Here is a 23,614-nt window from a genome sequence, read left to right on the forward strand (position 1 = left end):
GACTCATCAGGGAGCCTGGCTCAAATAACAGTCAATGCGGTTGCCCAGTTGTCTAAATAAAGCAACCGCTGTTGAACTCATTTGTAGGTTGCCAAACACTTTAACTCCCCCTCCCATTCCCACACTGACCTTTCTGTCCTGGGCCTTCTCCGCTCTCAGAGTGAGACCAAAAGCAAATTGGAGGTACAGCACCTCATATCTCGCTTGGCAGCTAACAACCCAGTGATGTGAATATTGACTTATCCAACTTCAAGTTACCCTTGGTTTCCCACTGTCTCTGTCCCTTCCCAACACTAGTTTTCCAACTAGTTTCATTGTCCTCTTGATTAATTTTACTGCTGTATGCCTAGTTGTCACCTTCCCCTCAGCCATCAATTCTACATTCACCCCTACCTTCTCCTTGGACGTCGTCTGCTTTGATGTGTGGTTTTCACACCTTGCCCTTCCATGTCTCTAGTCGTAAGTCTCCCCCCTGACCCTCAGACTGAGGAAGGGTCTAGATCCATCCCTTCCCTCCAGAGATGCTGCCTGTCCTCAGTTGGTTGCGCGAGCGCAGGGGGGAGTCAGCGCGGGGGGGGGGGGGGGTCAGTGCGGGGGGGAGGGAGTTAGCGCGAGGGGGGCGGGGGAGAGTGATAGCGTGAGGGGGGGGGGAGTTAGCGCGAGGGGCGGGGGAGATAGCGTGTGAGGGGGGAGGGGGAGAGTGACAGCGCGAGCGGGAGGGGGAGAGTGACAGCGGGAGCGGGAGGGGCGGGGGAGAGTGACAGCGCGAGCGGGAGGAGGGGGGGGGCGGGGGAGAGTGACAGCGCGAGCGGGAGGGGAGGGGGAGAGTGACAGCGCGAGCGGGAGGGGGAGAGTGACAGCGCGAGCGGGAGGGGGAGAGTGACAGCGCGAGCGGGAGGAGGGGGGGGGGGCGGGGGAGAGTGACAGCGCGAGCGGGAGGGGGGGGGGCGGGGGAGAGTGACAGCGCGAGCGGGAGGGGCGGGGGAGAGTGACAGCGCGAGCGGGAGGAGGGGGGGGGGGGCGGGGGAGAGTGACAGCGCGAGCGGGAGGGGGGGGCGGGGGAGAGTGACAGCGCGAGCGGGAGGGGGGGGGGGGGGGAGAGTGACAGCGCGAGCGGGAGGGCAGCGCAGCGCAGCGAGACTGACAAATTGTCGCCGTTGGATAGCGCGGGCACGAGCTCGAGCTCCTCCTCGGCACCCACCGGCAACATGGGTGAGTGTTAACGGGTGTTATTTTTAAGAAGGGGGGCACTGAGGGCAGGAAGCACACTTTGGAAAAGTCACGGCATCGGCATTAACCAGTCGGAGGTAGACAAAAATGCTGGAGAAACTCACCGGATGAGGCAGCATCCAACATCTATGGAGCGAAGGAAATCGGCAACGTTTCGGGTCGAAACCGTTCTTCAGACAGTACAGGGTCTTGGTGAGACCACACCTGGAGTATTGCGTACAGTTTTGGTCTCCAAATCTGAGGAAGGACATTGTTGCCATAGAGGGAGTGCAGAGAAGGTTCACCAGACTGATTCCTGGGATGTCAGGACTGTCTTATGAAGAAAGACTGGATAGACTTGGTTTATACTCTCTAGAATTTAGGAGATTGAGAGGGGATCTTATAGAAACTTACAAAATTCTTAAGGGGTTGGACAGGCTAGATGCAGGAAGATTGCTCCCGATGTTGGGGAAGTCCAGGACAAGGGGTCACAGCTTAAGGATAAGGGGGAAATCCTTTAAAACCGAGATGAGAAGAACTTTTTTCACACAGAGCGTGGTGAATCTCTGGAACTCTCTGCCACAGAGGGTAGTCGAGGCCAGTTCATTGGCTATATTTAAGAGGGAGTTAGATGTGGCCCTTGTGGCTAAGGGGATCAGAGGGTATGGAGAGAAGGCAGGTACGGGATACTGAGTTGGATGATCAGCCATGATCATATTGAATGGCTCGAAGGGCCGAATGGCCTACTCCTGCACCTAATTTCTATGTTTCTATTTCTAAGTATGTTCTAGTACACTTGAACACGTCAGTGATTTAATTTCTGGTCCAAGGATGTTGATTGGTAATGCATTAACAACGACTTTGTATAGAATTTTGGCCTTGCTGAAAAAATATATTCTCTACAGAGTATAACAAAAATTACCTACATTGAAAGGGTCAAAAAAAAGATTTATGAGGATGTTGCCAGGACTAGAGCGTGTGAGCTATAGGGAGATCGGTTACCAATGGAATCCATGTTTATGGGCATAAGGCAGACAAATGTTGGGGTGATAGACCTGCTGTCATCTTGTTGTAGGGGCCTTTTTATTTAGTTCCTATTCCATGTTGTCTTGGTTGCACATCCAATGTTGTGAGCTTAAAGAATTACTCATTGCAAATCCATTAAGTTCTTGCAGAGCAATGAAGCAAAGTGCGAGATGAAGGATATAAAATTATGCAGACGATAAATGGGGTACCTAGTACGAAACATTTTCTTTGGCAGAGTTGTCCATAACCAGATGTCATAGGCCCATGGTAAATTGATATTTTGAGGAGCATAGTGCCTGAGGGATTTGTGGAGATGGGTACAGAAAATATGCAACAATTATTTAAATGAGTGTTTGAGAAGTAATGGCATAGAAGATTACAGTTCCATTGTGGTTAGTTATTAAAGCATGATAAGAAAGATTGATATGGTACGCTTCTGAGCATGTTAATTTAAATGTGGCAGAATGAAAAATTGTGAATGGCTTGTGACAACCAAGTTCAATTGAATGCTTCATTTGACTCTATACTTGCCAAAGCAGAAATCAACATTAAAGATTTTCTGTTCTTAACATTCTCTTCAATGGAAATTGAAAAGATAATTTTAATTTCTCTTTAACATTTAATTTTCTCCATTTTTTGAATATATCAATATGACCAACAATTCAATATTATTCTTTGTTCTGAAAGTATATTTTCACGAGATTGCTCCAAGAATTACAAGAAAACTAATTTTCCTGTGTATCATACAGAAGCTATATTAAAAAAGCAAGTTATTAATTGCTTCCATTTTAATTTTTACCCCTATTTTCTATCATTAACTGCGTTAAATCTATAGGATCAAACAAGGAATTGAAAATGGCATAGAAGTATATCATCTTCCACATTTAAAATTCTATTTCAGCTATCTACAATACTTGAGGAATCAATAAATAATGCAGTATTAAGTCATACTAGGTAATTAGTTACAGCTTGAATTACCCGGTCTCTTAAATATTTTAAAGTGATATCAAATAAAGATTTCCATTAGGGAGACAAAAGTGCTGGAAAAACTCAGCAGGTGCAGCAGCATCTATGGAGCGAAGGAAATAGGCAACATTTAATTTTCCTTCGCTCCATAGATGCTGCTGCACCCGCTGAGTTTCTCCAGCACTTTTGTCTACCTTTGATTTTCCAGCATCTGCAGTTCCTTCTTAAAGATTTCCATTATTTGCTTTTGGGATTTAAAGACAATTGAAGCATTAGATTCAGTAAGTAAATTATCTTGTTTGCATCTGTAATCTGATTGGTACTAATGGTAACTCTTAGTTTATTGTTGCATTCCACAGATATTGTCGATTCAATCATGATGAGTGGAAGAATGAGAGGTGATCTTATTGAAACTCTCAAAATTTTTGCAGTGCTTGTAATGATAGATAAAATGGTTCCTGGCTAGTGTATCTAAAAACCATGAATCACAGTTTATTTGGGACAGATGAAAAATGCTGTAATGAAAACAGTTTGGGCAGAGAAAATATCTCTAGGTTGGAGAAATGTTGCAGGCAACATTCTGTTGACGGGTAAGACATGCCCAGCATATCAGGCTTTCATCCTTATGGGCCTGTCCCACTTAGGCGATTTTTCATTGAAAAACCAGCGACTGGAAGATTGGAACATACACACACATCACTTCCTTCACCAGCGCGTTATGCAGACTGAGGATAGGGAAAGCGGGGGGAGCACTGTCTGAGTGAAATTCACACGGTGCAAAGTCAATGTGATACAGACACACACTGCGATGAACAGGAAGGTTGGCGCTGTAATTAAGACGGTGAAAGCACAGTGTACGGGAAGGGTCACGTAAGTCCTTTAAAAGAGGGGGGGAAGGGGGGAGAAGAGTGGAGACAACTTTTAAGAAGCCAGAGATACACGGCTGTGAAGCTCGGTGGACATTGGCATTATCGGTCAATTATCCGTGGTTCTGAAAACTACAGCTTACATTTTTTTTCCCCAATGAGCCAATGAAATTCACCGGTCAGCACCAGCTACAACCTACGAGAACCTACGACAACCTTCGACCTCCTGGCAACCCACTAGGACCTCCCCGCTACTCTCCATGGTGGCTTAATTCTGGTCGCCACCAATTTTTCAACATGTTGAAAAATTTGCGGGGTCCACAATGAGGCCGCGACTAGTTCCCAGAATGCGGGAACTCCTCACGACTATGAAGGCGACTACCTGGCAACCACCCGCGAACATATGGCGACCATGTGGCAACCGCATAGTCTCCTGCAGTCGCCTAAAAAGTCGCATAAGTGGGACAGAACCTTTAGTCATCATCCTTAGACAACTTGACAAACTACTACAACCAACTGAAGGCAAACCCTGCTAAGATCTAAGTTAGCCTGTTCCACCTTTGTAATCACAAAGCTGGGAGGAAGCTGTCCTTAACATGGAATGGTGTCCCTTTGAGACACTGTGACTACCCTGTCTACCTTGGGGTCACTCTGGACCGAACCCTCCTCTTCAAGCAACACATCAAAACGGTGAAGGGCAAAGTGAGGACGAGGAACAGCCTCCCACGCAAGCTGGCAAACTCATCGTGGGGTACCAATGCATCCACACTGCGGTCAACTGCTCTTGCGCTGTGCTACTCTACTGCAGAGTATGCTTGTCCTGTTTGGGAGAGATCATCTCATGCGAACAAAGTTGATGCCGCCCTTAATGACAGCTGCAGATGCATCACTGGCTGCCTAAAACCAACGGATGTGGATAGCTTGCATGCCTTGGCGGGTATTGCTCAACTAGGAATCCGCAGATCTTTGCCGGTAGAACTGAACGTAGTAGACAAGTTGGGGACACCCGCCATTCCTGTCACTCCCATCACCCAGCCCCAAAATGGCTGAAGTCGAGGAAGAGCTTCATTCACACAGTCCAGCCACTGTCACAGTCTCCTCAAGCAACCAGACTAGCCTTATGGGAAAAGAAACGCAGTGAAAACCACCACCACGTAAAGATGCCAATCCCAACCAAGGAACAGCTACCACCTGGTCACAGGTGTGACTGGAAGACCTGGAAGTCTCTCAATAGGCTTCGTACAGGGATGGGCCGATGCAAGACCAATATGAGCAAATGGGGCTATGCAGATGCGGCAGACACAGAATGTGAATGTGGAACATCTGTACAATCCTTTCCACACTTACTAAGATGCCCACTTCTTGGTGAACAATGCTGCCTGGAAGATCTAGCAGTGGTAAACGAGAAGACTGTCCACTGTGCAAGAGCCTGGCCGAACATTTGAAACATAGATGATTTACATAAAAGAAGAAGGCTTTTCTCAACAGGGAAACTGAACCCTATTCTGAAAGAATGATTGCAGTAGAAATGGCTGGTTCTAGTACAGAAAATATAAATTCCCCAACAACTCTGGAAGGCTGTAAAGTCCAGACATGGAACATGTAGTGCTGTTCCTCAGGCTTATGTTGGCCATCTTTTGTAACAAACTGATGGGTGTTGGAATGGGAGAGAGAATTAAGGCAAAAAACAGTGCTGAAGGAGCTCGGCAGGCCAGGTAACATCTGTAGAGGGAAATGGACAGGTGACAGTTCAGATCAGGAGACTGATGAGGGAGAAGGGAGAAAGCTCGTAAAGACGCGAGGGGAAGGTGCTGGGTGGCTGGTTACTGGCAAGTGATAGTTGCATTTGTTTGAGGAGGGATGATTGGGAGGTGGGTAGAATAGTAACAAAGGCTAGAAGTGAAATGGAGACAAAAGAGTGCGGATGTGGAACAGAGTAATGGGGAAGAGGAGTGAAATGTGGGTAGTGGGGGAAGATGAGTGGGTAATGTGGGCAATGGGGGAAGAGGAGTGAAATGAGGAAGTGGGAGATAAAAGAAAAATTATGGCCTCAGAGTAGAGAGAGAGGAACGGGGTGATGGGGGCAGTGGGAGAAAGGAGCGTGTGCAGGCAAAGGGTGAAAACGGGGTGGATGAGAAGCTGTGTTTATCTCATATATGTGTTCAGTGTTCATGCTGTTGGGTCGAGGCAGAATAAGATGCTGCTCTTCCAGTTTGCGTGGGCCTACCCTGGCATTGGAGGAGGCCAATAACAGAAAGGTTGTTATGGTAAGGGGAGTTAAAATGGCTGGTTTCCAGGAACTCTAGCAAGCCGTGGCAGACAAATGCAAGTGTTCAGGGAAATGGTCGGTGCTTGGTCTTGCCAATGTAGAAGGAGCCACATTGAAAGCACCAAATGGAATAGATGAGATTGGAAGAGGTGCAAGTAAATCTGTCTTTGTAACTACATCTGGATTTGCATTTCACCTCCCTTTCTTGTGAGATTGCACATCATCTGCACCCTTTTATCTCCATTTACCTCTAGCCTCTGTTATTATCTTCAGACATTTGCCAATTGCCCTTCCCTGCCTGAATTTGCCTATCCCTTCCAGTTTTTGCCCACTCCTTCCCCTCGCTTTGCTTTATCAGCTTTCATCGGTCTGAAGAAAGGTCCTGATCTGAAATGTTATCTGTCCAGATCCCTGCCTGACCTGCTGAGTTGCTTCGGCACTCTTTATTTGCTCCCGGTTCCAACATGTTTTTGGTCTCTTCCTTCGGGGGGGATGCGACTTCTCTAGTCGTATCCCCTGTCTCCGTCCGCGCCGAGGCCTAATAGCGGAGATGGCGGCCTCGGAGCGGGCAGCGTTCCAGCGGCAGCGGCGTCCCGACCTCGGTGCGGGTAGCGGCAGCGGCGACCCGACCTCGGGGCGGGCAGCGGCAGCGGCGACCCGACCTCGGGGCGGGCAGCAGCGGCGGCAGCGGCGACCCGACCTCGGTGCTGGCGGCCTCGGAGCGGGCAGCGTTCCAGCGGCAGCGGCGTCCCGACCTCGGAGCGGGCAGCGGCAGCGGCGACCCGACCTCGGGGCGGGCAGCAGCGGCGGCAGCGGCGACCCGACCTCGGTGCTGGCGGCCTCGGAGCGGGCAGCGTTCCAGCGGCAGCGGCGTCCCGACCTCGGAGCGGGCAGCGGCAGCGGCGACCCGACCTCGGAGCGGGCAGCGGCGACCCGACCTTGGAGCGGGCAGCAGCGGCGGCAGCGGCGACCCGACCTCGGAGCGGGCAGCGGCAGCGGCAGCGGCGACCTGACTTTAGAGCGGGCAGCGGCAGCGGCGACCCGACCTCGGAGGATCGGCCGCGGGCCCAGTGGACGACATCGTCGGGAGCTCGCAGGTCACAGGTTGGTAACCTGTTCTCCGGAGCTCCCGCGACAACAGCTGCGTCCGCTGTACTGGAGGGTGGCATCTTCGGCGGCTTCGACCACCCCGGGCCGCGGAGTTGAACCAGCCCGTTCGCGGAGCTTGGATTCAGCCGCGGGACTGACTTACCATCACCCGGCGGGGTCACAACATCCGAAGCCTGGATCGCCGAGGGAGAATAAGAAGGGAAGAGACAAAGACTTAAGACTTTTGCCTTCCATCACAGTGAGGAGGTGCCTGGTGAACTCACTGTGGTGGACTACTTTGACTTTGATTTGCAGTCTCTTTGTCTCCAAGGAGCCCCGAGTTGCATTACAGACTGAAGACATGTGCTCTGCAAAGTTGTCACATAATCTGCCATGGTTTCTCTGATGATAGAGGTGCCTACATTTAGATCACTGAGTGCAGTATGCTGGATTCTTAGAAGTGTAAGGACTTGCTGCTTCACCTGGAGAAGCACTTTGCATTCCTGGATGACGGGTAAGAAATGTGTAAAAGTATAGATGCGACATCTGAATTGCATGGGAAAGTTCAGCAAGTAGGGTAGTAATTTGTGAAGATAGAAGAATGAATCAGAATGAGAGATAAACAGTGTTGTTGACCTTTGTGATTTATCTTCATTGCCAAAGACATAAGAAACTGCAGGCATGGAATCTGGAACAAAGAACAATCTGCTGGAGGAACTTGGCGATTCAGGGAGCATCTGTGAAGAGATTTCGGTGTTTTGGGTTGTGACATTTCATGTGGGGTGAAAGAGGGGTAATGGCTAATAGAGAGGGAAGAGAGGTGGACTGTATGGAGAGAACCGACTAGCGGTCGAGGTTGAGGCCGGGTGCCGGCGGTCGAGGTCAGGCGTCTGGGGTCGGGTTGGGGGCCAGCGGTTGAGGACACGCAAGGGACCGACAATCGAGGATGGGGACCAGCGGTCAAGGAGGGGGGCCGGTTGTCGAGGACGAGCAAGAGGCTGGCGATTGATGATGGGGGTTGGTGGTTGAGATCGAGGACGAGGGCTGGCGGTCAAAGACGTGGAAGGGACGGCGGTCGAGGACGTGGGCTGGAGGTCGAGGTTGAGGAAGGGGCAGGTGGTGGTCGAGGCCGGGGGTTGGCAGTGGCAGATTGAGTATGGGGGCTGGCAGTCAAGGACGGGGGGGGGGGGGTGGCAGTCGACGCTGCAGGCTGGCGGTCGAGGACGGGGACTGGTGGTCAGGAATGAGGAAGGGGCTGACGGTCGAGGACTGGTGCCAATGGTCGAGGATGCGGAAGGGACCAGCGATTGAGGACAGGGGCCGGCGGTTGAAGAAGGGGCCAGCAGTTGAGGACGGGCCGACGGAAGATGCCGGAGGTTGGACAGGCCCCGTGGGCGCCAGATGCACCGCCGAGAACAAGGGGATCCGGCGTGGGCGGCCGCTGAGAACAAAGGGTGACCTTTGGGGACTATATGAAATACTTTGTAACTTTGTCGGTGCCCTACAGGTGGTGACTGATTTGCATACCCAGCGAATACAGACCCAGAGCCTTCAAACACTTTTCATATTGGCCCAGTCATTCATATCATAATCCTTCTCTGTTTACTCTCCAATGCTCGCACATCCTTCCTCGGATATGAGGCCCAGAACTGCTCACAATATTCCAAATGTGTTCAGACCAGTGCCTTACACAGCCTCAACATTTCATCCTTGCTTTTATATTCTAGCGCTCTCAATTCCACCATCCAGATCATTAACAAATTATGTGAAAAGTAGCAGATCCAATATGAAACCATGATGAACACCATTAGTCCCTGGTAGCCAACCAGAAAAGGTTCCCTTCATTCCCACTCTTCCTTCTGCCAGTCAGCCAATCTTCTATCCATGCTAGTATGGACTGATATCTGCTTTTTTTTTAAATAGTCCTAAAATGCTCTTGTGTTGCCGGTTGAAAATCCTGGCACTTCCTAATTAAAAAAAATATACAATTTGAAGCAAATTGCAGATGGTGTTCCTACATGGTTGCAACCCATGCACTGCTTTGCAGTGGAAGTTGTGGCTTTGGGAAGTAATATTGAAGAAGCCTTTGAGTTCCTGTAATGCATCTTGTGGATGTGATATTCTGGTTGCATTTAACTAATAATAGAGGGAGTGAATGTTTTAATGTTGGAAAGTGGCGTTCCAGTCAGATGCTTTTCCTTGGCTTGGTTATTACTGACATTCTTGAATACTGTTTGAGCTATTAACATCCAGGGAAGTAGGGTGTGTTCCATCAGATTGCAGATAGCAAAAAGGACTTGGAGAGTCAAGAGATGCATCTCCTTGGCTGATCCTATCTTGTGACTGCAATATTTTATCTGGATGGTCCAAATGAGTCCGTTCTCTCCAGTGAGGTTTCAGATTTTTCACATTTAAAGCCTTTAAGCTCATATTCCCCTAGCTATTGACAATTAATTTAGTCGGAAAGAACACAAGCTGCTGGTTTAAATAGAAGGAATACATAAAATGCTGGAGTAACTTCTTCAGACTGAAGAAGGGTCTCGACCCAAAACGTCACCTATTCCTTCTCTCCAGAGATGCTGCGTGTCCCGCTGAGTTATTGATAATGAAACCTGGCCCATCAGTTTCAAGCTTACTGAAACTATCTCAATTGCTACTATGTGTACTGTTTTTTCCTCCATATTTTTTGTGTAACTTTACATTAAATTGTTTCATTTAAATACAATGATAAATTTTAATTTTATGCTAGTAAGAGGTTTTGTGCAGAATATAAACACTAAATTTCCAGGGTAGATGTGGTAAACACACTAGACACCTAATAATTGTTGTTGAATTATTTAATGCAATGTATTTTGGCACAATGCCCCAGTATATGGTACTTTAAAATTAAATTATTTTGCATTTGGTTACTGACTGAATATTTGGTAATATTTTTAAAGTGAATTCAAATTTTATGTATAGTAACTCTGACATGATACTCTTTTTTTCTGTCCTGTATAGATTATTCCAGTTCTGGAGTACTTATTTCACATTTCACTGAATGAAAAAATAAACCTGTCTTAAAGATCGCATATACCAAAAATGGCATACATTTCTGTTGACAGAGAAATGGAATGTTTTAAAGAAGGCATGAACCTTGATAGCACAGATGAATCAGATACAAAAGCCAGTGAAGACATTTTAGAGAAAATGGACGATTATCAGTTTGTAAGATATGTGGAGAACCATTGCATTAATTTGCAAAATTCACTTGGTATCAGAGAAGATGAATTGAACGAACAAGGCACAAAGAATCCTTTATTACGGGAGAAATCGTTTGAACATGAAATACTCCTCGATGTGGATGATGATTTCAACTTAAATTTTAATGATGTATGTGATTCCTATATCATCTGCCTTTCTCAGTCATCAGCAGAAGATGTTGGTTTCAACATTACAGCAGGTTTGTTTTTAAAAAAAGTGACCATTATTTTGCTTTTCTATGAAGGGATTCCCATTATATTCTCACAGGTAACAAAATATTGCAGGAATACATCCATTGGTATCCCATAAATTCAGAAATGGTTACCACGTGAATGAATATTATCTAGAGGTGTATAAGGTCATGAGGGGAATAAATAAGGCAAATGCACATCCTTTTATCCAGAGTAGGGGAATCTAGAACCATGAGAGATAGGTTTAAGGTTAGGGCGGAAAGATGTAATAGGAACCTGAGGGGCAACTTTTTCATACAGGGTGATGGGTATATGGAATGAGCTGCCAGAGGAGGTAGTTGAGGCAGATATTACAACCCATTTTGACAGATACATGGTTAGGATAGGTTTAGAGGGATATGGGCTAAACATGGGCAGGTGGGACGAATGTAGATGGGGTATATTGGTCAGCATAGACAAGTTGGGATGACAGGCTTATTTCCATGCTGTATAACTTTGACTCTCTGAACTTGTTCAAGCCCTGAGCATTTATCCACCTTAATGTGATTTAAAGCTGTCAATAATTCTTTGGTCATTTGTATCTGATTTAAGACATTGTAACTCCTGACTTAATTCCTTAGCTTCCACGATCTTCTCCACAGTAGAAAATGATAATCAATATACATTAAAAAATCACACTCATTCCTTATGGCTCTATGCAGAGAGCACCATACTGATCTTTGCCACCATACTGCTACTTTGCCATCCTTATCTATCCATTCCTCCTTTCTGGAACATGCTAGTTCTGAATTCCTATCAACTGGCCTTTAAATGACTCCCATATGTCAGATGCGGACATGCCCAAAAACAACTGCTCCCAGTGTAACCTCCCAAGTTCCTGGCTAATAGGTCTAGTTTGCCCTCCAATTTGGTAGTTTCCCACAAGGTTTAGCCTTCTTCCTATTCAAAACAACATTAAAACATACCGAATTATCATCACTACCCCCAAAATGATCTTCCATTGAAAAACATGGCTATGATCATTTCTCAGCATAAAGTTCACTATGTTCCGAATCGGGTTGGACTATCCACATATTGTTTCAAGAAACCCTCTTGGATACACCTCTCAAATTTTGCCCTGCCTAAGCCTTTGGCACGAAGCGTCCCAGCCAATATTGTCGATGTTAAGACAACCCTGTAGCTTCGGCATCTTTTGGTGCTTAATCTGACCATTCCTCTTTTCACATTAAGCACCAAAGATGCCAAAGCTACAGGGTTGTTTTTGACATCCTATTAGAGCTTGCACCTTTCTCATTTCAAAGTGCTCTCTATATCAGCGGACAAACCATCCAGTAGGTCCTCTCGAAATGCCGCCATAACAGACTCCCTGATTAATAACGCAACACCTCCAGCTCTTCTGCCTATCTTGATTACATCTGAAGCATCAAAACCTCGGCACATTGAACTGCCACCATTGTCCCTCTCGCAACCACATTTCCACAATGACCGCAACATTATAGTTCCAAGCTCCAAATAAATCTTTCTCTACATGACTCCTTGCATTGGAATAAACATACTTCAGCCTGACAGTGCCATCATTTTCTTTAACTTCTCCTTGCTTGTGCTTTTTTTGTGACTTGCTGCTCCTGACCTCTACATCTCTATCAATCCTTCCAATTTTTGACCACCTAAATGCCTGTCTAGTTTTACATAGGAACATAGAAATTAGGTGCAGGAGTAGGCCATTCGGCCCTTCGAGCCTGCACCGCCATTCAATATGATCATGGCTGATCATCCAACTCAGTATCCCGTACCTGCCTTCTCTCCATACCCTCTGATCCCTTTAGCCACAAGGGCCACATCTAACTCCCTCTTAAATATAGCCAATGAACTGGCCTCAACTACCCTCTGTGGCAGAGAGTTCCAGAGATTCACCACTCTCTGTGTGAAAAAAGTTTTTCTCATCTCGGTTTTAAAGGATTTCCCCCTTATCCTTAAGCTGTGACCCCTTGTCCTGGACTTCCCCAACATCGGGAACAATCTTCCTGCATCTAGCCTGTCCAACCCCTTAAGAATTTTGTAAGTTTCTATAAGATCCCCTCTCAATCTCCTAAATTAGACCTGTATAAACCAAGTCTATCCAGTCTTTCTTCATAAGACAGTCCTGACATCCCAGGAATCAGTCTGGTGAACCTTCTCTGCACTCCCTCTATGGCAATAATGTCCTTCCTCAGATTTGGAGACCAAAACTGTACGCAATACTCCAGGTGTGGTCTCACCAAGACCCTGTACAATGCAGTAGAACCTCCCTGCTCCTATACTCAAATCCTTTTGCTATGAAAGCTAACATACCATTCGCTTTCTTCACTGCCTGCTGCACCTGCATGCCTACTTTCAATGACTGGTGTACCATGACACCCAGGTCTCGCTGCATCTCCCCTTTTCCTAATCGGCCACCATTTAGATAATAGTCTGCTTTCCTGTTTTTGCCACCAAAATGGATAACCTCACATTTATCCACATTATACTGCATCTGCCAAGCATTTGCCCACTCACCCAGCCTATCCAAGTCACCTTGCAGTCTCCTAGCATCCTCCTCACAGCTAACACTGCCCCCCAGCTTAGTGTCATCTGCAAACTTGGAGATATTGCCTTCAATTCCCTCATCCAGATCATTAATATATATTGTAAATAGCTGGGGTCCCATCACTGAGCCTTGCGGTACCCCACTAGTCATTGCCCGCCATTGTGAAAAGGACCCGTTTACTCCTACTCTTTGCTTCCTGTTTGCCAGCCAGTTCTCTATCCACATCAATACTGAACCCCCAATGCCATGTGCTTTAAGTTTGTATACTAATCTCTTATGTGGGACCTTGTTGAAAGCCTTCTGGAAGTCCAGATACACCACATCCAATGGTTCTCCCCTATCCAAGCTACTAGTTACATCCTCGAAAAATTCTATAAGATTCGTCAGACATGATTTACCTTTCGTAAATCCATGCTGACTTTGTCCTATGATTTCACCACTTTCCAAATGTGCTGTTATCCCATCTTTAATAACTAACTCTAGCAGTTTCCCCACTACCGATGTTAGACTAACTGGTCTGTAATTCCCCGTTTTCTCTCTCCCTCCCTTCTTAAAAAGTGGGGTTACGTTTGCTACCCGCCAATCCTCAGGAACTACTCCAGAATCTAAAGAGTTTTGAAAGATTATTACTAATGCATCCACTATTTCTGGAGCTACTTCCTTAAGTACTCTGGGATGCAGCCTATCTGGCCCTGGGGATTTATCGGCCTTTAATCCATTCAATTTACCCAACACCACTTCCCGACTAACCTGGATTTCACTCAATTCCTCCAACTCCTTTGACCCGCGGTCCCCTGCTATTTCCGGCAGATTATTTATGTCTTCCTTAGTGAAGACGGAACCAAAGTAGTTATTCAATTGGTCCGCCATATCCTTGTTCCCCATGATCAACTCACCTGTTTCTGACTGCAAGGGACCTACATTTGTTTTAACTAATCTCTTTCTTTTCACATATCTATAAAAACTTTTGCAGTCAGTTTTTATGTTCCCTGCCAGTTTTCTTTCATAATCTATTTATCCTTTCCTAATTAAGCCATTTGTCCTCCTCTGCTGGTCTCTGAATTTCTCCCAGTCCTCTGGTATGCTGCTTTTTCTGGCTAATTTGTACGCATCATCCTTCGCTTTGATACTATCCCTGATTTCCCTTGTTATCCACGGATGCACTACCTTCCCTGATTTATTCTTTTGCCAAACTGGGATGAACAATTTTTGTAGTTCATCCATGCAGTCTTTAAATGTCTCCCATTGCATCTCCACCGTCAACCCTTTTAGAATTAATTGCCAGTCAATCTTGGCCAATTCGCGTCTCATACCCTCAAAGTTACCTTTCTTTAAGTTCAGAACCATTGTTTCTGAATTAACAATGTCACTCTCCATCCTAATGAAGAACTCAACCATATTATGGTCACTCTTGCCCAAGGGGGCACGTACAACAAGACTGCTAACTAACCCTTCCTCATTACTCAATACCCAGTCTAAAATAGCCTGCTCTCTCGTTGGTTCCTCTACATGTTGATTTAGATAACTATCCCGCATACATTCCAAGAAATCCTCTTCCTCAGCACCCCTGCCAATTTGATTCACCCAATCTATATGTAGATTGAAGTCACCCATTATAACTGTTTTGCCTTTGTCGCACGCATTTCTAATTTCCTGTTTGATACCATCTCCAACTTCACTACTACTGTTAGGTGGCCTGTACACAACACCCACCAGCATTTTCTGCCCCTTAGTGTTTCGCAGCTCTACCCATACCGATTCCACATCCTCCAAACTAATGTCCTTCCTTTCCATTGCGTTAATCTCCTCTCTAACCAGCAACGCTACCCCACCTCCTTTTTCCTTTCTCTCTATCCCTCCTGAATATTGAATATCCCTGGATGTTCAGCTCCCACCCTTGGTCACCCTGGAGCCATGTCTCCGTGATCCCAACTATATCATAATCATTAATGGCTATCTGCACGTTCAACTCATCCACCTTATTACGAATACTCCTTGCATTGAAACACAAAGCCTTCAGGCTTGTTTTTACAACGCTCTTACCCCTTATACAATTATGTTGAAAAGCGGCCCTTTTTGATTTTTGCCCTGGTTTTGTCTGCCTGCCACTTTTACTTTTCACCTTGCTACCTATTGCTTCTACCCTCATTTTACACCCCCCTGCCTCTCTGCTCTTGTACCCATCCCCCTGCCACATTAGTTTAAATCTTCTCCGACAGCACTAGCAAACACTCCCCCAAGGACATTGGTTCCATTCCAGCCCAGGTGCAGACCGTCCTGTTTGTACTGGTCCCACCTCCCCCAGAACTGGTTCCAATGCCCTAAAAATTTGAATCCCTCCCCCTTGCACCATTTTTCAAGCCACGTATTCATCTGCAATATCCTCCTACACGTCACGTCACGTTTACACGTCACTTAGTTTAATAGAACTAATCCCATCTGCCTGCACATAATCTTTCTCCCACCATTCCCTGCCTTTTTATGTGCTTGTCTGAATGAAACTTAAAATTTGCTATTATCTGCTTCCACCATCTCCTCGCAGCATGTCCAGGCAACTGATGGGGCTGTCCCACTGTACGAGCTAATTCAAGAGTTTTCCCGAGTTTCCCCTAATTTGAACTCGGAGAATTACGGTAATAGCCACTCATAGGTACTCGGGGCTCTCGTGGACATTTTTCAACGTGTTGAAAAATCTTCACGAGTCTTCCTGAGCTTACCGTGTTTCCCGTTAGCATTACGAGCCGCTAAGAGACGTCCCGGGCTCCGACGTACCCGCTACGTACATTCTACGTGCTTACCACGAGTTTGATTTTTTTTTTAAACTCGGGAGAGCTCTTGAATTAGCTCGTACAGTGGGACAGCCCCTTAACACTCTGATCAGGAATATTTAAGAACATTGGGAAGCTTGAGGATAAAATTGCATGAGCACTGGCTGAGAGGGTGATGGTGGAAGGTTATTTTTGATCTGGAGGCTTGTGGACTGATCGTACACTTTGGGTCAGCGTTGGGCCCATTGTTAGTATTTCTATCAATGGAGAATGTACAAAGCATGATTACGTTTGCATGGGTGGTATTGTAGATAGCAAAGAAGGTCATTAAAAAATTACAGCAGTATCTTGCTGGGTATGTCAGCCGAGGGATGGCAAATGGAGTTTAATTCAGATATGTGTGAGGAGTTGCATTTTGGGAAGTCAAATCATGGTAGGACATTTAGTATACAGTGGGGACATGGGGGGGACCTAGGAGTGCAAGTACATAAATCCCTGAAAGGGACATCATAGGTCGAACAGGGTGGTAAAGAAAGTTAGACACAAAATACTGGAGTAACTCAGTGGGTCAGGCAGCATCTCTGGATAGAAGGAATGGGCAGTGATGGAAATGGGGGGGTACGCAGGGGTAGGCATTCCCCTACTTTTCAGTTTCCAGTCTGTGTGTGAATTCAGTTTTATCCTGCGCTACTTAAGCCAAGGGCGAGCGAACGCGCAGACAGATGGACGAAAGCAACAATAATAGAGCGGAATAGATGACATTTCAGGTCGAGATCCTTCTTCAGACTGGGTCTGGGGAAAGAGGAACAAGAGATATAGACGGTACTAAGGACAAATGAATGGAAGATATGCCTATACCTCCCGTTTCCCTTGACTGAAGTCTGAAGAAGGGTCTCCGCCCTAAATGTCACCTATTCGGCTCCATGATCGTTGCTTTCGTCCGTCTGTCCGCGCGTTCGCACGCTCTTGGTGCCGGCGCTTCTCCCCTCAGACTCCGTCAAACAAACACACACACACACACACACACACACACACACACAGCATGTCCGGCAGATCGGTGCGGGCCGAGACCAGGAGCTTCACGCATGCAGCCCCGGTTCCACCCCTCTCTCTCCCCGGGGGTTGGAGCAACGTTTACAAACCTCGCCTCAGCTCACACCCGTCCGCTCCTGCCGCCGGCCCTCTCCCTCCCTTCTCTCCTCCCCTTCTATCCCTCCCTTCCCTTCTTCCCTCCCTCCCTTCTCTCCTTCCCTCTCTCCTTCCTCTCTCTCTTTTCCCTTCTCTCCTTCCCTCCCTCCTTTCTCTCCTTCCTCTCTCTTCCCTCCTCTCCTTCCCTCCCTCCCTTCTTTCCTTTCCTCCCTCCCTTCTTTCTCTACTTCCCTCACTCTCTTCTCTCCTTCCTCCCTTCTCTCCCTCCCTCCCATCTCTCCTTCCCTCCCACACACACACACATAACGCACAGACAACTAACACACACACATGCACGCAGACAACTAACACACAGACAACTAACACACACACACACACACACACACACACAACTAGGTTGGGATGGGGTAGAAGCCCAAAGGGTAGGATGGGGCTGAAGCCCAAAATTTACTGCCTAGACTGGTTTTTCGCCAATAATTATCGTTTTTCCACGATCTAATTTTTTTTTCTTTTCTTTTCCGAATCACTAAAACAAGTGGTATTGTAACTATGTACTTTTCAAAGGTGATCTACACATTTTGTTTGTTACTTGTAGGCTTACATGTAAGCAATTTTATATTAAAATGTAGCTTGGATCTGTTTGGTCCATTAACTCGCAGGCACATTTTAAGCGCACATTTTGATTATTTTCCATTCTACCATAGAGATATAAAGTCTATAATATACTTTATTTGTATTTCTATGATTCTACAGACCTTGGCTGGGAACCTGGGACTCACCAAAATTGTTCCCAATTGGGCCCCGCATCTCCTAAGGCCGGCCCTGGGGGGGGGGGGGAGGATGGCTTAAGTGGGTACAGGATTTTCTGGAGCTCCTTCCAAATGGCAATATTTTGTATGTTCCAAGTTAAAAAGGAGGACTAGGCAGGAATATCAAAATGATCACCTGCAGCTGAGAAAAAATGATTTGTGCATGAAGCCATCACCAAAGCAAAGATTCTAGAGCGGAGATGGAAGCCGGTTACAGAAATGGTGCTGAAGATTACTCTACTACGGCTTTTTCGTCGAGTGGACTATCTTGCTCCGCTATAGGATCTTTGGTTTCCAGTCTCCATGAGATGGAGAGTGTGGAGGAAAGTGACGCTGTAAGGGATGTCCACTTCTTTCAATAGCTCATTGGAACTTTTCCCAATTCCATAATGACTGTCTAAGAACTTGGCCCTCATCAGATCTGGCGTCTCTCCACCGTAAACGGAGTTCAGCTCCTGGACGCTCAACTCTTAGACCACCTGCTCCTTCCTGAAGCGGATGTCAAACAGCTGTAAACCTGGCGGGACTGTGGCGGAATGCGAACTCCCAATCAAAGTAGCGAACGTGGTTGTTTACAACGTGGTATCTTGGTCCACGTGGCTTGAACTGGTGGGGGCAGTAGGTTTGAAACTTCTGGCGATGTCTCAGCGAGGCGTAGTGGGATCCAAATCCGTCCTTTGGATCTCTCTCACTCGCTCACTCCCTCTCTCACTCTCGCCTCGGCATTCCTGGAATCATTTGGCGTTTTGCGGGGACGGCTGTATCTGCGGTTCCTTCCTGTTGGGGGGGGTGGGGGAAACCTTGGCCCGTGGCGGCTCCTGGTCCATTCCCTCTGCGGGTGCCGCCTGGCCCGCTGAGTTCCTCCAGCACTCTGTGTTTTTTGTTTGGCTCTGGAGTTGAAGGTGGACACGAGGGGGCTGGGGTGGCTCAGTGGGACGGGCGGCGGCTCTGGGGAGTGGGTGACGTTTCGGGTCGAGACCCTTCTGCAGACAATCACCGACGAGAGTTCAGTTCAGCAAAGAGTAGGAGTAAACGGGTCCTTTTCAGAATGGCAGGCAGTGACTAGTGGGGTACCGCAAGGCTCAGTGCTGGGACCCCAGCTATTTACAATATATATTAATAATTTGGACGAGGGAATTGAATGTAACATCTCCAAGTTTGCGGATGACACAAAGCTGGGGGGCAGTGTTAGCTGTGAGGAGGGTGCTAGGAGGCTGTAGTAGGCATGCAGGTGCAGTAGGCAGTGAAGAAAGCGAATGGTATGTTAGCATTCATAGCAAAAGGATTTGAGTATAGGAGCAGGGAGGTTCTACTGCAGTTGTACAGGGTCTTGGTGAGACCACACCTGGAGTATTGTGTACAGTTTTGGTCTCCAAATCTGAGGAAAGACATTCTTACCATAGAGGGAGTACAGAGAAGGTTCACCAGACTGATTCCTGGGATGTCAGGACTTTCATATGAAGAAAGACTGGATAGACTTGGCTTGTACTTGCTAGAATTTAGGAGGTTGAGGGGTTTTCTTATCGAAACTTACAAGATTCTTAAGGGATAGGACAGGCTAGATGCAGGAAGATTGTTCCCGATGTTGGGGAAGTCCAGGACAAGGGGTCACAGTTTAAGGATAAAGGGTCCTTTAAGACCGAGATGAGAAAAACATTTTTCACACAGAGAGTGGTGAATCTCTGGAACTCTCTGCCACAGAAGGTAGTTGAGGCCAGTTCACTGGCTATATTTAAGAGGGAGTTAGATGTAGCCCTTGTGGCTAAACGGATCAGGGGGTATGGAGAGAAGGCAGGTACAGGATACTGAGTTGGATGATCAGCCATGATCATATTGAATGGCGGTGCAGGCTCGAAGGGCCGAATGGACTTCTCCTGCACCTATTTTCTATGTTTCAGTCTGAAGAAGGGTCTAATCTCCAGAGTCACTGCCTGTCTCGCTGAGTTACTCTAGCTTTATGTCTAATTTCAATTTCAAGAGTTAAATAAAAACACAGAGTGCTGGAGGAACTCAGCAGGATTGGCGGCATCTGTGGAGGGAATGGATTAGGAGTTGTTTCGGGCCAGGTTTCTTCTTCAATAGGAAGGAACTGCAGATCAAAGATACCAGAGCGGATACTGGTATCTTTGCTGCAGATCAGGCATGATATTCTTCCGATTTAAATCGCAATTCCGATTTTATTGTTTTCCTATTTTCCATTTTTTGTGCCCGATTATTTGACGGCCAATCAACCGCTGTCTCTAAGGGGGTTGCGTCCAATCACCGACTCAGCTTCCCTTAAAATTCCCGTCCAATCAACAAATCGGTCTCCTCCCGTCCAATCAGCCGCCGTTTTCAGAGAGTGAGAGGAGATGCAAGAAAGCAGCGATTACATATAATACATAATAAACTATATTATAAACACACAATAAACAAGTTATGCATTCTTGTACTCTTACATGGGTATGACCGCACATAAAAAAAATCTCCTCCCCCCCCTCCTAACCTCAGCCTCACGGACCTTAGAGAACCCCTAGTTCCTAAAACCCATTTCCATCACTGGGAATGGGTGACATTTCAGGTCGAGACTCTTCTTCAGACTGAGTGTCAGAGGAGTGGGAGTTACAGAGGTAAGGAAGTGTAAGAGATCAAAAGGGTTGAAGTTCAAGGAAAATGTAGAATAGACCATTGTTAGCGAGAGGAAGATGACAACAAAGCAAACAGATACAATGTAATCAGTGGGGCAGTCAGATTGGTCAGAGAACTGGGAAGGGGGAGGGATGGAGAGAGGGAAAGCAAGGGTTACAAAGTTAGAGGCCAATATTCATACCACTGGGGTGTAAGCTGCCCAATCAAACTAAGAGGTGCTGTTGGGTCTCACTCTGACAGTGGAGGAGGCCAAGGACAGAAAGGTCAGTGTGGAAATGGGAGGGGGAGTTAAAGTGTTTAGCAACCGGGATATCCAGAGAGAACAGCACAAGACTGATCAAACTCTCCTTGTAAGTAATACCCTCTATTCCAGGCATCATTCTGGTAAACTTCCTATGCACTCTTTCCAATGCCTCCTGTTTTGGGGCTATCAGAACTGTACCCAATACTCCAAATGAGGTCTAACCAAAGTCCTGTAAAGCTTTGGTTAGGGAGTATTAATATTAATGTTGCAAATTAACTTTTTGGGAGTCCTACACTAGCACTCTCAAGTCCCTTTGCACCTCCGATTTCTGGATTCTCTCACCATTTAGAAAATAATCTACGTGTTTATTCTTATTACCAAGATATATGACTCCGCACTTTGCTATACTGAATTTTGTCTGTCACTTCTCTGTCCACTCTCCTAATCTGTCCAAGTCCTTCTGTAGAGTCCTTGCTTCCTCTACACTGCCTGCCCCTCCACCTATCTTAGCATCATCTGCAAACATGGCCACAAAGCCTTCAATCCCCTTATCCAAATCATTTTTGTACATATTAACCATAAATTATTTAATTTGATGATCAACTGATAAAAATATAAACAACACCAAAGAATTTGCCTGGTATGTTTTGGGTGGAGACTGATGGTGATTAAAATTACAATTCAAGACTTTACTCAAAATAAAAGTATTTCCACATTAGTGCTTTTCTGTTTCTATGATAGACGCTGTTTACAAGATTGAAAATGAGCACGTTGAAAGTGATGAAGATGAAAGAATAAAAACTGAAAATATTAACTATGAACATGAAGAAATTCACTGTTCTATTTATTCTGACATACTCGATGAAACAAAAAGCAATTTAGAAGGCAACAACTGTCAGGACACAGCTGCCAGTATCAGTGATGAGGAACAGGAAGAGCTGCCTTATGATGGTAACTTAAAGAACGTTAGTGGACATAATACAGGCACGAGGATTGATTCAGCTGGCCATCTGCCACCATTATCCACTCTTGTTGGGAACCTATCGGGTCATGGATCTACTGGTGAAATAAGTCAAAATATTCCACTTGGAGACCAAAGGTCAATTGTGAAAAATATGTTCTCCATTGAATTGAATGCAAAAGTGGATACTTCTAGTCATGAAAATAAAAGGGAATTTGGTGCTATTACATCAGAGCAGCCAGTTGATATGTCGATATCTGGACATGGAACTAAAGTAGAAAATAGCTTTGGGCTTGGTGGTGGAAGATCGAATATTGCCGAATCAGTTCTACATTACTTCTTTGAAGACGACCAAGCACTTAGTTCATCTAAGTACATTGATTCTGAGACTCTACCAGAAATCTCTTTTACAGAAAGTATTGAAGAGACTGTAATGATCCACCACTTTTCACCAAATTCCAATGCAAATTCCAGGAATGATTTATTCACAAAGAATAACACATTTTCTAAATCCGAAAGTGATATCTCAAAGATGGATGGAAAGCTTGGAATGAAACAACAATTAGTGGAGGTCAAAGATGATTGTCACTACTACAAATCTGCTGAGGTGAATGGGGGAAAAAGTAGCACCTGCAAAACAAAGACAAGTTGTCCAGAGACTCCACCAAAAATAATAGAAGAAAAGAATGTACAAGCACTGCTTGGTAGTAAAACAGTATCAGAAATTGCTCAAAATCCTATGTTAAAAATGGGCAGAACAATTTCTGGCAATGAAATCAAGTATGGCAAAGGAAAACAACATTATCCGAAACTTGACTTTTCCAAAATTGGCCCCAAGGTCAAAATTCCTAAAATGAATGCTTACACTAATTATAACTGTCCAAGATTAAGATTAAATAAAGTAAAACCTTCATCCAGCTCATCAAAAAAAAACCATGCCATTCATAATTCAGCAGTAGATGGAATGCAAAACAAATTAGATAATGCACAATTTTCAGTCATTGCTACCACAGAAGTTAATAGCAAAAAACACCACGTAGAAGTGAATCAGATCCCTGAACATTTCCAACAATTGCAGGTAATATAAGGTTTATGATCTGTAAACAGATGTGTGCACTGTACTATACACTTAATGAGGTCAATGGCAGGACCATATCTAATTGGTTCACGAACATCTGAGATACCACCAGCTATTCATAACCTAACCAAATTGCCACTGTGCACGGGGGCCAAGAGTAGTGTCTTGAATCAGGTGGTCCCTGTTTTAGTTCTGACCCAGGGCAGACCTTTCTAATTCTTCCTATATTCACAATGTCTAATTTGGCAATTTAGTCTAATTTTACTTGAACAGTGGTAGTTTCAGATGATGCCTTTAATGCTTCCTGACTGGGCAGGCATTTCCGGTAGTAAGCGACGATACACACTCTGTTCGATTGTGCAAAAAGATAAATGTGGTGGTATAGTAGCATAGCGGTAGAGTTGCAACTTACAGTGCCAGGGACCCAGGTTCGATTCTGGGTGCTGTCTTTACCAAGTTTGCACATTCTCCCTGTGACCTAATTGGTTCTTCCTGGGTGCTTCAGTTTTCTCCCCCATGGCAGTCGTGCAGGTTTGTAGGTTTTGGTAAAAA

At 46.0% G+C, this 23,614-nt stretch overlaps 1 protein-coding gene across 2 annotated transcripts; it reads left to right on the forward strand.

Moving 5' to 3' along the window:
* Positions 1 to 3,559: 3,559 nt before the first annotated feature.
* On the forward strand, positions 3,560 to 23,343 carry aknad1 (AKNA domain containing 1). Of its 2 annotated transcripts, none has more exons than XM_033027963.1 (3): positions 3,560 to 3,599; positions 10,426 to 10,867; positions 21,765 to 23,343. In XM_033027963.1, the coding sequence occupies exons 2-3, from the start codon at positions 10,507 to 10,509 to the stop codon at positions 23,069 to 23,071; spliced, it is 1,668 nt and encodes a 555-aa protein (XP_032883854.1). In that variant the 5' UTR covers positions 3,560 to 3,599; positions 10,426 to 10,506; the 3' UTR covers positions 23,072 to 23,343. The 2 variants fall into 2 exon arrangements, with proteins under 2 accessions (XP_032883854.1, XP_032883855.1); XM_033027964.1 differs by lacking the exon at positions 3,560 to 3,599 and adding an exon at positions 7,765 to 7,939.
* Positions 23,344 to 23,614: the final 271 nt, after the last annotated feature.

Source organism: Amblyraja radiata, chromosome 10, assembly GCF_010909765.2.
Source record: "Amblyraja radiata isolate CabotCenter1 chromosome 10, sAmbRad1.1.pri, whole genome shotgun sequence".
NCBI lineage: Eukaryota > Metazoa > Chordata > Chondrichthyes > Rajiformes > Rajidae > Amblyraja > Amblyraja radiata.